This window comes from Carcharodon carcharias, chromosome 18 (assembly GCF_017639515.1).
Source record: "Carcharodon carcharias isolate sCarCar2 chromosome 18, sCarCar2.pri, whole genome shotgun sequence".
Taxonomy (NCBI): domain Eukaryota; kingdom Metazoa; phylum Chordata; class Chondrichthyes; order Lamniformes; family Lamnidae; genus Carcharodon; species Carcharodon carcharias.
Genome location: NC_054484.1, coordinates 91,940,865 through 91,954,113, shown reverse-complemented (window position 1 = coordinate 91,954,113; position 13,249 = coordinate 91,940,865). Strand labels below are relative to the sequence as shown.

At 41.1% G+C, this 13,249-nt stretch overlaps 1 protein-coding gene across 1 annotated transcript in view; it reads right to left on the bottom strand.

Annotated features, from left to right (window-relative positions):
* Positions 1-13,249, bottom strand: part of LOC121290479 (coiled-coil domain-containing protein 122-like) — a 48,762-nt gene that overhangs the window by 27,660 nt on the left and 7,853 nt on the right. The window contains exons 2-3 of the mRNA XM_041210918.1: positions 12,496-12,894; positions 9,952-10,068 (exon numbers count right to left, since the gene is read on the bottom strand). Coding sequence (XP_041066852.1) covers positions 9,952-10,068; positions 12,496-12,894 — 516 coding nt within the window. The remainder of the gene's footprint in view (positions 1-9,951; positions 10,069-12,495; positions 12,895-13,249) is intronic.

Genomic DNA, 13,249 nt, shown 5'->3' with positions numbered 1-13,249 from the left:
GCATGCAAGTAATGTTCCCAAGATGGATCAGCGGGAAATCTGACCTGCCATCAGCCAGCCATGAAAGTGTTGAGGGAAAAATACTGAATTGATTTCCTGCCAGCAGGATTCCGATTTTTGGCCTCTCTCCGAATTTTCTACTTCTGCCCACTATGAAACCCCAGGACCGGAAAATTTTGCCCAGAAACAGGAACCTATAGGCCAGTTAGTCTAACATTTGTCATTAGGAAAATACTTGAATCCATTATTAAGAAAGCAGTAGCAGGACATTTAGAAAATCATAATACACTTAGGCAGACCAAACATGGTTTGTGAAAGAGAAATCCTGTTTGACTATTTTATTTGAGGTCTATGAGGATGTAACCAGCAGGGTCGATAAAGAGTACTAGTGGAGGTAGTGTATTTGAATTTCCAAAAGGTATTCAATAAGGTGCGACATAAAAATTTACTGAACAAGAGCTCATGGTGTTGGGAGTGTAAAGTTAGAATGGATAGGGGATTGGCTAACTAACAGGAAACAGAAAGTTGAGATAAATGGATAATTTTCATGATTGCAAACTGCAATGAGTGGAGTACTACGTGTATCAGTGCTGGGGCCTCAACTATTTATGATTTTCATTAATTTCTTAGATGAAGGGACAGACTATACAGTAGTCAAATTTTCTGACGCTATGAAGATAGGTAGGAAAACAAGTTGTAAGAAGGGTACAAAGAGTCTACAAAGGGATTTAAGCAGACAAAAATCTGGGAAATGGAGTGTAATGTAGGAAATTGTGACATTGCCCACTTTGGCAGGAAGAATAGAAAGCAGAATATTATTTAAATAGAGAGATCCTGAAGAATGCTTCAGTACAGAGGGATCTGGATGTTCTTGTACATGAATCACAAAAGGTTAGCATGCAGGTACAGCAAGCAATTAGAAAGGCAAATGGAATTTTGGCCCTTTTTTGCAAGGGGGTGGAGTATAAAAGTTGAGGAAGTCTTGCTACAACTGTACTGGCCATTCATGAGACCACATCTTGAGTACACTGTACAGTTTTAGTTTCTGTACTTCAGGAGAGATATACTTGCACTGGAAACAGTTCAGAGAAAGTTCACTAGGCTGACTCCTGGGATGAAGAAGTTGTCTTATGAGGAAAGGTTGAGCAGATTGGTCCTATACTCATTGGAGTTCAGAAGTATGAGAGATAATCCTGTTGAAACATGTCAGATTCTGAGGGAGCTTAATGAAAATCATAAATAGTTGAGGCCCCAGCACTGATACACGTAGTACTCCACTCATTGCAGTTTGCAATTGTGAAAATTATCCATTTATCCCAACTTTCTGTTTCCTGTTAGTTAGCCAATCCCCTATCCATTCTAACTTTACACTCCCAACACCATGAGCTCTTGTTCAGTAAATTTTTATGTCGCACCTTATTGAATACCTTTTGGAAATTCAAATACACTACCTTTACTAGTACTCTTTATCGACCCTGCTGGTTGCATCCTCATAGACCTCAAATAAAATAGTCAAACAGGATTTCTCTTTCATAAACCATGTTTGGTCTGCCTAAGTGTATTATGATTTTCTAAATGTCCTGCTACTGCTTTCTTAATAATGGATTCAAGTATTTTCCTAATGACAGGCTAGATGCTGAGAGGTTTCCCCTTATATGGGAGAATCTAGAATTAAGGGGTGCAGTTTATTGATAAGGGGTTTCCCATTTAAGATGGAGATGAGGAGGAATTCCTTCTCTCAGAGCGTTGTTAGTCTTTGGAATTCTCTTCCACAAAAAGCAGAGGAGCTGGGTCATTAAATACATTCAAGGCTGAGTTAGACAGATTTTTGATCTATAAGGATGTAAAGGGTTATGAGGGGGTAAACAGGAAAATGGAATTAAGGCCATAATTAGATCAGCCATGATCTTATAGAATGGCAGAGCAGGCTCAATGAGCCGAATGGCCTACTCCTGCTCCTATTTCTTATGAACCCTATTATTTAAATAAAGAATTCAAAATATAATTAGACAATTGTAGTTTGAGGTGGATTTTGAAATGAACCAATGAAACATCCTGCCCACCTTGGAAAGAAGCATATAAAGATCATTGTAAAGAATTTGGGGTCATAGCTGGGCAATTTGGTCAATTGCTGAAGAGTATAGGAGGTTGATTGTTTGCTATGTGATCATGTGCAACTCCTTGTAACATATTTGTAGCTAACGGGTGTATTACTAATGGATGTATTGCATTTCTAACTGATATTCCTATCAAACCTAATAAAGACATTAGTGTTTAATTTGGGTTTTGTGTTGTCTCATTATTTCTCACAATTCTCCTATCTGAACTGTAGAGTGACCTGTCATGGGTAGAAGTTTACATTTTACATTGTCTCTTCTGGCTCTCTGCATGATCAACTCAGTTAGCCCCATTCCCCAGTTCTTTCCCCTTAAGCCCTGCAAATTTTTTTCTCTTCAGATAATTATCTAATTCCCTTTTGAAAGCCATGATTGACTTTACCTCTGCTGCACTCTCAGGCAGTACATTCCAGATCCTAAACACACACTGCGTGAAAAAATTTTTCTTTATGTTCCTTTGGTTCTTCGACCATTCACCTTAAATCGGTGTCTCCTGGTTCTTGACCAATTGGTGCAACCAATTGGAAACATTTCTGCCCATCTACTCCATCCAGATATCTAGAGCAGGATCTTCTGGTCACCGAGCTTGGGAGGTTGGGGGGGGGGGGGGGGGGGGGGGCAAGGCCCGCTCGCCAACGTGTAAAATGACGCAGGATGATGTTGGGCGGAACTCCCAACGTCACCAGATGTCATTTCCATTTTCAGGTTGGTGGGGGCGCAGCCGAATCAGCTGTGTGCCTGCTGACCTGTCAATGGCCTATTGAGGCCATTTAAAAAGTACTTAGCATAATTAATGGACTTGCCCGTCCAACCTTAACATTGGCGGGGTGGCCGGGAGCCCTGACGAGCTTAAGAAAAAGCATGAAACCTCATCCACGGGCGGGATGAGGTTTCATGAGGGTTTTAAAATATTTAATAAAGATTTCATTAAAAGTGATGGACATGTCCCAACTCATGTGGCAGTGCTACATGAGGGGACATGTCATGGAAATTTTGTTTTAGTCTCTTTGTTTTTAAATTTGGAGCCGATCTCCCTGAGGCAGAACTTAGCCTCAGAGAGATCAGTGCGCTCTTTCACACACATGTGCGAAAGAGCGCACTTTTGGCTGAGGGAATCCCCGCTGCCTACACAGGGAGCGTATAGTGCTTTCCCGGCAGGTGTCATGCTGGGTGGACCATAATTGGCCTGCCCATGTAAAATGGCGGCGGGGTTGCCAATCGGAGTCGCGCCTGCCCACGCCTGCTCCTGCACTCCTCTCCCCCGCCCGCCCCACAAACGGGAAAATTCTTCTCCTAATGGTTTTGAACATCTCCATCAAATTTCCTTTCAACCTTCTCTTCTCCAAGGGGAATAGTTCCAGCTTCTCCAATCTATCTATGTAAATGAAGTGCCTCGTCCCTGGAACCAATCGTGTAAATCTTTCCTGCACCCTTTCTAAAGTCTTTGCATCCTTCCTAAAATTTGGTGCCCAGAATTGGACATAATACTCCAGTTGAGGCCAAGCTGGTATTTTATAAAGGTTCATCATGACTTCCTTTTGTACTCGCTGGCCCGGATTTTCATCCATAAGTCTGCTGTGCAGAGTCGGAAAATTCTCAGCTCCGTGGACCCTTTTTCTAAGGGTGGTTGGGGGGTGAGGTGGGGAGGCGTTGATGACCTGGGAAGTATTGAGGAGGTGGGCTGGGTGGAAGGCCTGCCCAGAGGATTTGGCACTGTGTCCAAAATTTTAAAAGAGAGTAAAACATGAAACCTCCCTCCAGCCCTCACATCCCCTCCACACATTCCCCATGCCCTGCCAATGCCACCTCATGCCCACCATCCAACTTCCATGGCCGCTTATATCTTCCATGATTTTGACAGGTCCTCTTGACATTCTTGCCAGGTCCACTTGGCAGCTCCTCTTGACACTTTTGACAGTTGATTTTGACAGTTCTGTGGAAAGCTCCAGCGAGCTTTACTGTCAATGAGTTGATGCATTTTATACACACATTCATGTCTACTTGTAACAATTTTAAAGGGCACCTGGCCTACCCTAAAGAGCACCTGATCTAGTCTAAAGGTGTTCCGGGGCCAGATCCAAAGGGGTACCTTACCTCTCCAAAGGAGTACCCTGGCTGCCAAAACAAATCCACAAAACTCAGACCTGCTTTTACTAGGTCTAATCTGCATAATTCGGGTTTCACACTCCAAGATTACCAAAATCCCACTTGAGTGCAGGCGGCTGATGACTTAAATAACCAACTGCCTCTGTAAAATGTGCACGTGCGAAACACGACCCGACCCCACAAAAATCTGAACTGTTGCATTCGGGGCTTATGATTTTTGGCCACTTCTGCTATTTTTGGCAGATAGCGTGTCCATCATGGTGAAAATCTGAGACTATGCCTCTATTTGTAAAGCTGGGGATCCCATGTGCCTCATTAACTACATTCTCAATGTACCCTGCACATTCAATGATTTATGCACATATAACCCCCAGGTGCACACACTTTCAAACTGTACCCTTTATTTTGTATTGCCTCTCTTAATTCTGCCTACCAAAATGTATCACTTCACACTGATCAAACCTGATACTTGATCAAACATGAAAAAGGAAGCAGAAATTAATGAAGGTGACCAAGTTAAAAGTGCCAAACAGAAATCCTTTCAGAGATAAGTATAGAATTTCTTCAAGGTGGGCAGTTCCTTATTTATTATGTTAATTACCTTCTCAAGAAATACAACTGGGTTCATTAGATGTGATGTAACCTTTGCAGGGTCCCAAACATGAAAGAAATCCAACAACTTATAAACTAACTCCCTCCCCAGTAGCTGATGCCATCATTCTGCTTGGTCTGACTGGGAAATCTGTATACAATGCCACAAAATAAAGGCTGAATGGATTTCCTGGATAACTGGCATTCATTTGCATTATGTTGTCTCAATGATCAATTATCATGACAACCTTAATCGAATAGAAGTTCTGAGGTTGACATAAAAGCTCTGATGCACACCTTGGTGCTATCTACCATAACCTGCTGTTCACATTTTTCACAGTATTATTGTGGGATATTGTAAAGTAGGCTTATATGTGTGTGCACGCGTGTGTGGTTCTGTGTGTGGCTGATGTAATTAAATTAGAGACCTGTAGATTGCAAGGTTGAAATTATCAAGAGCTAGGTATAAAAAGGCATTTGAAATGCTAATGAGTGAGCTAGGGTAAAATCAGCAGATAGGGTGTGAATTAAATTTGCATTTTTAGATAAGGGGAAAAGTTGTTCGATTTTCAAAGAGACATGATAAGCTTTTTACGACTGGCAAAATAAATAGGGCAAGGTTATTATGTTGCCTTTTCCCAAAAGTGCTGACCATAATGATAACACAAGAGATTTTTATATTAGGGGAAAAGTAAATTCCAAGGACCTGGGGGAACAATGGGATTTACAAATCAAAGGAGAAATATATTTAAAGAAAATGGAAGGCTATATGGGGCATGACCATGTGAGATCTGAAAGGTACACCGTGTGAAACAGACTTGGGGAAAAGCCCCTAGCCACTTTGCAGAAGTCTGCTGTTCCAGTAGCCAAAGTTGTGTTAAAAGCCTTTGAAATTCCACTGTCGACTGAGTGTTTGTGGTAACCTTGCTGGATTGTCTCTATAAATTTAAAATCTATTTTGGACTGTTGCCTTAAAGGGTGTATGTAGTTGGGAGTCTGGTTAATTAGGAATTTTGGGAATTGTTATAATGTTAAGTAACTGTGTAACTGTAATCTTGTGTGTGATTCATTCTTTTCTTTTGTTAATATATGTTTTAATTTAATTTTTAGAATCTCTTAAGGTGTTAGTGAATTTAGTGCACAAACCTTTTCGCAATAAATACAAATTGCAAAACCGTTGTGATAGCCAAGTTTCCCTTGTGAATTTGGTCAGCCTAGCAAATACCACCTGCCGTATCATAACACTGCATAACACTCTTCGAAATCTTGCCACTCAGTAAAGGTTCTGTGCCCTGAAGGCTTATAGCTGAACCAATAACCTGTATTTTCTTTTCGTAAATGCTAATGGGCCTGCTGTCTATTTCATCACTTTCTGTTTTTTTCATTTTATTCTGTGCCTGGTCCAGATGATGTTTGCTTTACTCTTTGCAAACACTGGGGGAGATTTCCAAGATGTCACAGGGGCATAAAATTTGTGTTGCAGTTCAGTTACTCTTAGTTTCTTACAGAAACTACGCTGATTTTCATTTCTATTGATCACATTGATAATGAGCGGCCAATCTGCTATGACTGTTTTATGTCTGGGTAATAAGTTGTAAATCTTGTGGTGCGCCTATTGTAATTTGATTGATAGATCTGTGCACTATATACTGACAAAGCTGGCAGATGTCCCTGTGATGGTCTGGGAAAATCCAGTTGTATAAGAACTTAATGCTATCATAAGCTTCACTATTGTCTACAGGCCAGTCTACTGCAAATAGAATTACTCTGTGACTGCATCTCTTGTGAAATGGATTCAGTGAAGATGGGTTAGCTGATAAACCCAGAAAGAGTCAAAAAGACATGCCCTGAGGTAATAAATCAGATGTTAAACCCCTTCCATATGTTAATGAGGGATCATTTGCCAGTTTTAGAACTCCTTTGGGAAACTGGGCTACTCTGGGTGCCCCCTTTGATGAGGATTTCATGGTTTGGATGAGGCCTAGTGTAAGAAATGGTGCCTTTAAGAATATTATAGAATTAGCAGGCTTTGTATTAGTAGAGATTGTATGCTTTCTGTTTCTGTCTCTCTTCAGAAAAAGCATTCTTAGCAGCCAGGGACTGATGCAAAAACGAAGATATACACATTCTAGAACTGGTAGCAGGAGTCTTCTGGTCCCTTGTGTACCCATATACACACATACACGTATCTGTTAAGGGCTAGTAAATAACCCCTAGCATGAGGTAAACTAAGAAGTGACCTTGAGCTGAAGTGATGGACAGAAGGAGGTGACCATCCTGACATCTTGGGTACCTATCCTGTATTCATTGGTCAGAAGGGTTTGAACGGGTGATTAATTTAGGGTAAACTACCAGCCCCTAGAAATAAAATATATTAACGTGTGCTTGGAGACGTGGGGCAGTCTTCATCAGGTGGCAGTCCTCATCAGACAGCTGTCTTCTTCAGATAGAAAATGGACCAGGAGAAAGGAGGAAGATGGGGAAAGAGTTCCTTAACACTTCGGTTAGAGAGCAGAATGCTGCCATCACAAGTTACTGAGATCAACACACTCTGTGCCAACTGTCTCTTCTTCCTCTGGGATCAGTGAATAGCTCTCAACTGTCATGAGTCATTTACTTATCCTGTCTATTTAGCTAAAGCATTATATCTAAACTGTTACTTCTTAATAAACTATCTTAAAATTACTGACAAATACCCAACTGCCTACCTTAGGTATCTGTGGCAGTCACCAAAAGAGTAGGTCATTTTTTAAAGCTTAATGATGCACATCCAAAAGGAACAGAAATGCTCCTCCCAGCAGCATAATGCTGGAGAGGGCTTGTGATTGGCCCAATTCCATTCTTTTTCTCCACCTCCGGCCTAGGGTTTAACTGAGAGCCACTGCCTAAAAGGCAAGTGGCCCATATTGGAATGCTTGTATAGGGTGACTTGGCTTGGTGATGGAACAGGCCACCTGCTCACTCAAATCATTAAATTGAAATCAGGTGCCCAATATCAGGTGACTTTCAAGTGGATGGATGACTGTTATGTGACCAAACATTGTCCATAACCAACTTTTATCTCATAATCTCTATCATTTATTAATTAAATAGCTCTTAATATCTCTATTAGTTGTACAAGTTTTTAAAGACTCATATATTGTAAACAACAGAAAGCTGCTTTTCTAGGATTCTTGTGTCTTTTCCACCAAAATTACAGAGGATGAAAGCCCTACAGAAATTTATCTGCAAGGTAGCTGCTTAATTTTTTTTTAATGTGGCTACCAAGGTCAGCATTTCTTGCCCCTCCCTAACTGTTTTTGAGAAGGTGGTGGTGACCCTTCTTCTTGAACTGCTGCAATTCATTTGACCTAGGTACACCCACAGATTTCTGACCTAATGACAGTGAAGGAATGGCAATATAATTCCAAGTCAGGATGGTGCGTGGCACGGAGAGGAAATTGCAGGCGGTGGTGTTCCCATGTATCTGCTGTTCATTTCCTTCTAGATAGTAGATTGCAGGTTTAGAACGTGCTGTCAAAGGAGCCTTGGTGAATTGCTGTGGTGCATCTTGTAGATGGTTCACACTGCTGCCACTGTACTCCAGTGATGGAGGGAATGAATGTTTAAAGTGTTGAATGGGTTGCCAATCAAACAGGCTACTTTGTCTTGAATGGTGTTGAGCTTCTTGAATGTTGTTGGAGCTGCACTCATCCAGGCAAATTGGGGAGTATTCCATCACACTCCTGACTTGTGCCTTGTAAATGGTGGACAGGAGTTAGGAAGTCAGAAAGAGAGTTACTCACTGCAGAGTTCCCAGCGCTGCTCTTGTGTCACTAATATTTATATGGCTGGTCCAATTAAGTTTCTGGTCATTAGTGATCCCCAAGATGTTGATGGTGAAGGATTTAGTGATGGTAATGCTGATGAACTTCAAGTGAAGATGGTTAGATTACCTGATTTTGAAGATGGTCATTCCCTGGCACTCGAGTGGTGTGAAAGTTACTTGTTATTTATCAGCCCAAGCCTGAAAGTTGTCCAGGTATTGCTGTATGTGGGCACAGACTGCTTCAGTATTTGAAAAGTTGTCAATGGTACTGAGCACTGTGCAATCATCAGTGAACATCCCTATTTTTGACCTTACGATGGAGGAAAGGTCATTGATGAAGCAGCTGAAAATGGTTGGGCCTAGGACACTGCCTCAAGGAACAGCTGCAGTGACGCCCTGGGCCTGAGATGATAGGCCTCTAAGAAGCACCAGCAGTTCCTTTGTGCTATATATGACTCTAATCAGTAGGAAGTTACACCCCAACGGGGTGTAAATAGTAAAGGTTCAAGAGTACTCATGCGGATGTTTTGTCTGAAACATTAATGATTTTAGTGGAAAATATGTTAGGGGTCAATGTTAATTATTCAAAATCCAAATTCATAAAGTATTCTGTCACTTCAATTTATATTAAGTTTGATTGCTTGTTTTAATGAAGTTTACAAAATGATATGGTCACTGTTAAAGGTTAATATTATATCTTGTTTTGCTTCCTTAAGATACAAAAGCCCTGATAATTACCGAGAGGTGGGGTGGGAGTGGCAGGGAAAATACTGAAATCCTGGGATTGCGGCAGATAACAGCAGGTGGGACCTGATTATCAATTTTTAGTTCTTCTTCTTGTCTGGTAACTGGATAGGTTAATGGCCTGGCCATTGTGCAAGCAAGCAGTAAAAGTACGCAGGTGGGGAACAACGGGGATCTCAACAATTGGAAAATATTGGAGCTTTGTGGGTGAGGGAATTGGACAATAACAGCAGAAGGCTTACATGAGGGGCCAGGGATAGCACTTCTGCTCCTCCTAGCCAACAACCGCTATAAAAACACCTATCTGCTTGATCTGGCTGCTTGTGTCTCAATTTAGCTGCTGAGTCAGGTTTTAATTGAAATCAAGCTTCCACTTGCATTGTGGCCATTGTGACAATGTATCCTGGCTGTCAAGAGGGGGACACAGACATGTCTGCTGTAAAAATGGAGGCTGGCACTTTCACAGTGGGTTGGATGTCTCATTTCACAATTTTAAATTTTTCACCCCAACCATGAAATTCTTCCATCTGTCATTGTGGGTTAACAACAATCCCATAAATGTAGGTTAATTGCACCTCAACATACCTCTATTTCTTTCCGAAGTTGAACATGACACTCTTGTTCCTTGATCAATAGAACTGATTTTTCATTAATTGCTTCTCTTATTTCTGAGATTTTGGCCCTTAATTCGGTAATTTCTCCCTGTTTGAATAATAAAACTTATTTAATTTTTTTTCAGTGACAAAAACCATTGGGGAGAATTTTCATGTTGGCGTATGGGGGCGGGCCGGGCATGCCGATGCGTAAAATGACCCACGGTGACGTGGGACATGCGTTCCGACGTCACCGCGCATCATTCAGATCTTTCGTTCAGTGGGCACGCGCCAGAGCGGCTGTGCACCTGCCGAACTTTCAAAGGCTTGTTAAGGCCATTAAGAAACAAATTACAGTAATTATTAACACTGCCCGTCCAACCTTAAGGTTGGTGGGCAGGTGAAAAGCCCAAGCGGCCTTCACATTTTTCAGGAAATCTCATTCACGGGCAAGGTGAGTTTTCTTGAAGGTTTTATTAAATGAATAAATATTTTTGTCACAATTCATAAACATGTCCAAGCTCATGTGACATTGTCACACAAGGGGACATGTCTAAATAAGTTTACCTTTCTCCATTTAAATATTTCAATGTGAGGCAGCTCCGTGCCTGAGGGAGATTTCATGCGTGAAAGAGCACAGGCCCTGCCTCTCCCTCCTCCCCCCTGCCCGCACAGGTAGCACTCAGCGCTACCAACTGTGTGTCATGGCTGTTCACATAAAATGGCGATCGGCTCCGTGCCCGTTCCCGATCTGCCCGATGACAGGCAGAAAATTCTGCCCATTGTGTATAGAAAACTCTGAACGAAGCATCACAATTTGTTTTTGTTCTGCAGTGAAAGAAAATTTAATTCATTTACAAACACAGAAGAATCTCAATTTTCAATTATTAGCACCATGGATATGAAATTCATAGCTGTTGCGCTGCCTAGCTCTGCTTTTCTGGGCCACTTTGGCCTCATGATCAAACCTGATTTGAATTGCTCCACCATTGATGGCCAAGCCATCAGTTGCCAAGGCCCTAAGTTCTGGAATTCAGTCTCTAAACCTCTCTGCTTCCCTTTCCTCCTTTAAAATGTTCCATAAAACTTAGTCCTTTGACCAGCTTTTGGTCATCTGCCCTAATATCTCCTTAAGTGACTTCACATCACATTTTGTTTGATGATGCTCCTGTGAAGTAGCTTAGGATGTCTTAGTGCTGTATAAATGCAGGTTGTTGTGAAGATTGTGATGGGTGGGAGGTGGGCTAAAAGTTTATTTTAAGGCCTCTTGAAGCATTCTGGCCATGATTCACTTACGTGTTGGGTTGGCCTGGCGGGAAATGCTAATCCTTCGGTTCTTATTGTGAAAATGTGATCGGGCCTAATAGCATCATTGAAATGCACAGATTAAAAAGCACATGTGCACTTTGGGTGTGTGTTCCTGCTGCCTGCCCAGTGAAGTAGGTTAAACAGCAGAGGTAAACTCCCATCTGCAAGGCGGATAAATAACTTGGGTGATTTTAACTGCCTACCCATTTGGTTTCTGTCAGGTGGTCAGTGTTAAATTCACCACCACAATCATTTTGTCATGTTATGCACTGAACAGCGAGGTGGAATAATTTCTGCTGTAAATGTATGGCTATATTATATGACTGTTATTTATGTGCTTGTTCATCTTTTGTAAAATAAACTGGCTTTATATTTAAAATTTAAAATGAAATCAGATGTGTTGTTAAGTTGCTTTCAAAGACTAGAGTGAAATCTTATGGAGATGAAATAAATCCAGTAGCAAAAGTAATTAGTAGAGAGCATTTGCAGTTCAATTCCAAGTCAGTTAACTGAAAGTTTACCTAGTTCTCAAAGAAATAACACATAGGCCAGAATTTTTAGCTCGGTGGGCGGGTGCACGCCCTACCTGACCGAGCTTAAAATGACGCGTGATGACGTCAGCCGCGCGCCTGCCAGCAATTAAAAGGCTTGTTAAGGCCATTAAGTTATGAATCAACGTTAATTTTTCACTGTCCGTTCAACCTGACGGTTGGCAGGCAGGTGAAAAGGCCAAGCGGCCTTTGCATTTTTTTGGAAAACTCATCCATAGGCGGGGTAAGGTTTCCAAAAGCAAATAGAAATAAAATAAAAACATGTTTCATTACTTTTTCCTCTTCTTAATTATTTTTTAAAATATCTCTTCATTTCCGTGTCAGCTCCCTGCCTCAGGGAGATTATTCAGCGCTCTCTCGCGTGCATACGTGAAGTTCGCGCGAGGCCTGCTTGCCTACACAGGCAGCGCTCAGCACTGTCGCTTGCCTAGCCTTAATTGACCTACCAGTGTGAAATCATGGTGCGCTGTCGATGGTGGGCAGCGGTCGGCTTCCTGACTGCCCCTGCTGAGCACCCCCCCGCCAAGGGCAAAATTCTGCCCATACTTTCAAAGATATGAGCAGTTGGAGGTCACCATCAAAGTAACATAAAGATATGAAAGTCGAAGTAATGTAGGGTAAGATGGTTAACCCCAAAGTGTAGAGTGTTACATAATATTATGGAAAATGTTTCAAACCTGTACTTGTTTTATAATATTTCCTTCTGGATTCATAAGATCTGTCGATAATTCTTCTTTCTTTGCTTTTAATTCTTCAACCATGAGTATTTTTTCTTCAAGTTGCATCATTATTGGGCTTCTACTTTCCAACTGATTAATCAACTCTTTATGAGCCGACATTTTTTTACGATATTTATCATAATCAGCCAGCAACTTGAAATATTTTTCTTCTTCTTCTTGTATAGCAAACTTTAGTTGCAAATTATTTGCATTAAGGCTCCAGAGTTGGGCCTCCAGATCTGCACAATGTTGCCGGCAACTTTCCGATTCATTCTCTAAATGGTAAATCTGTTTCTCGGTTGTCCTAATTTCCTGTAAAATAACTTTATTTTCTTTTTGCAATTCAAATAATTGGCCCTGTAAAATAAAATTAGATGCATTTTGTAACTGAACAGTGAGCACTTCTTCCATTCAGTTACCAGCGAAGAAAACAGTACTTTAGGTTATAACAACATTTTTAGCAGTAATGCCACATATTTAGATATCTAACTCTGGCATAATTGAAAAACACTAATCCGAACAAATGCCATTAATGTTGTTCAGTCTAATATTTCAAAAGCAGGATAAGTCATAATATACCAGTCGGATAAGCCATAATCTAGTGAAGTTTTATTACTGGTGACATGCATTAATTAAAAAAAGGTTGAATTTGAAAATTAATTGTTAGACCTCGGTGAAAATATGATCCAGTACACAGCAATACACATTATGC